The 2,721-nt window shown below is 20.9% G+C and overlaps 1 protein-coding gene across 1 annotated transcript; it reads left to right on the top strand.

Moving 5' to 3' along the window:
- Positions 1 to 1,553: 1,553 nt before the first annotated feature.
- Positions 1,554 to 2,680, top strand: PGO_004230 (Plasmodium exported protein, unknown function; the record flags this gene model as incomplete). Its single annotated transcript, XM_028691443.1, has 2 exons — positions 1,554 to 1,606; positions 1,723 to 2,680. 2 exons carry the CDS (start codon positions 1,554 to 1,556, stop codon positions 2,678 to 2,680), a joined length of 1,011 nt encoding a protein of 336 aa, XP_028547244.1.
- Positions 2,681 to 2,721: the final 41 nt, after the last annotated feature.

Genomic DNA, 2,721 nt, shown 5'->3' with positions numbered 1-2,721 from the left:
ATTTTAATGATATATTATTTGACAAACACATTAATTCTATATATAATATATAAAGGTGAATATACCTTAAAATATATGCTACATATTTTTGGAATAATAAATATATCAGAATAAAAATAAATTATTACTTAACAAAATATAACATCATTGTATAGTTATTAAGAATAATCAATGGTGATGCATTAAATAAATATATTCGGTATAAGTTCATGAATATTCAGAGATTACATTATGAAATATTTACTGATTTAATTAATAAGGATAAATTATATTAACCTATATATATTTTATCTTAAAAATATTTCTATTTCTTCATTGTATTCTTTAAATTAACTTATAAATTGACATATGTACTAATTTGAATAATGTAAATCCTGTGGAAATTATGTTCATTGAACAAATATTACAAAGATTCCCAAAGAGTCTCATAAAGTATACTACATTCACCTTGCTTGCAATATTCACGTATTCCATTACTGTAAGTATAAAATAAGGTTGAGTATAATTTTAAACAAAAAAATTTATAACATTCATAAAAAAACAGTTATCTAATTGATATAATCATATTTTTAAATATAAAAAAATATATCAAAAAAAAAAAAATATAATGATGATAAACCATTTAACATGAAACAACAAATACGAAAACAGAATAATGAAGAAAAAAATAAAACCTAAATCCTGAATATTAAACGCAAATAACGAAAGCCCAAAAAATAAAAACAAATCATTAAGCAGGTAAAAATATTGTTATAAATATTCATTAATTTTTAAAAGTAATTATTAAAATATAAGCAAAAACTCTAAAAGTTAAACATTAAACCTAACGCTAAATCAGATATGAATCATTATTAAAGCATAAAGAGTATAATTTTAATTCATATAACTCTCATAGAAAACATATATGCATATGACAACAAAAGTTATTTTACTTGAATAACTTCCAATAAATATAACATATAAATCTATTATGTTATAATTTCTTCATTTTTAGGTCTATTCACTAAATATATTATTAATATTTTATTAGGAACGACAAAGTAGATACAAGAACAAGGAATGCGATTAAAATGATATGATATGTGAACAATAATTATGGTTTGTTTTACCTACATTTAATTTTTTTGGAAATTATATTACATGTATATTAATTACTTATGTACAATGTAATATTCATGTAAATTAAATTATAAGCATGCTTTTATATCTAGATTATATATGATAATTCAAAAATATTATGTTCTTAATTTAAATATATTTTTAAAAAAAAACTAAAAATCATTATTTTTAATTTATTAATAAGCACACACATATCCTTGAAGAATAAGAAAATAGTTTTAAGTTTAAAATATATTTATTTCTATTTGAACATTATATATAATTTTTTAAAATACACATGGGTTAATCTTTTATTTAAGTAAATATACTTATGTGTCAATTAACATATTCTATATTTACACATGTCATCATTATCATAGATAGGTTTTGTAAGATTTCGTATGGATATTAATTATTTAAAATTTCTCATATTTCATATATTATAAAATGTAAAAATGGCTAAAAAACAACCGCAGGCGAGGATACACTTAAATTTACTCTTATTGCAGTATATATGTACATTAATATATATTCTGCACCAAATAATTTACAATAGAACACATATAATATTAATGAATAACTAAATGTTTATGTTTTTCTTTTTTTCATCTTAACTTTTCAGAGTTTTAGTGAAAATGATTTAAATTCTGTTAAATTTTATAGTATGATGAATAATAATTCTTTGGAATTAAGGAATCCACGTTTAACATACTGTAGAAATTTTTCTTATAATTTCGATAATTTAGACAAAATTAAAGAACTTTGTTTAAAATATTTAAATTATTTAATATATCTAAACATAAAAAGGAGTAATTATAATTACAATAAAATTATTTGCAATTTATTATCATTTTGGCTATATGAAAAACTGTCAGAAACACTTAAAGATGAAAATATGCGTATTATAGCATTCGGTGATATTCAACGAATGTGGAGTTATGTTTATAACATTAGGAGTAAATCAAGTAATTTTAAATGTGTACCATATGATTCTATTGTTAGATATTACCATTATAGAGAAAATGCTAAAAAACTCTATGATTACTATTTCGATTTTAATTACCTTTATCATATCTCTAGGAAATGTGATGCTAGCTGTACGGAATTATGCATGTACCTCAATAAAATAAAAGAGGCATATGATTATTTTAATGTTCCCTGTAATAATGGTAAAAAAACTTATTGTCCTGTTTTTGTGAAAAAAAATGAAGATTACGATCCAAAAAAATTGCTTCAAAGGGCTTCTTGTATGGGATATACTAATGAACATCATGATGAATCAGATACAACTAAGGAAAAGCGATTGATGGATCAAGAAGAAGAACCATTAGCTCATAATGAGTTAATGACAGAGGATTCTTCTGATCTTAGTGACCTAATAAGTGTCGAACCAAATCCTATAATTACATTTCGTAATTCTCTTTTAGGATTAGTCCTATTATCTATGTTATTTGGTCTTTTATATAAAGTATATGAAAATTACATTAATTTATATAAATTTTATAAATTACTTAGTAAATTATTTCTACATTTATATTATATAATAAAAGAATTAATTGTATATATTATTTATTATTCCTAAATATACAAGTTTACACCTATAGGAAAACAGTTTCAAAATAA

Source organism: Plasmodium gonderi (assembly GCF_002157705.1).
Source record: "Plasmodium gonderi DNA, contig: Pgo-contig_727, whole genome shotgun sequence".
Taxonomy (NCBI): Eukaryota; Apicomplexa; class Aconoidasida; order Haemosporida; family Plasmodiidae; genus Plasmodium; species Plasmodium gonderi.
Note: the sequence above shows the minus strand (reverse complement) of the source record. Positions and strands in the feature narration are given on the sequence as shown.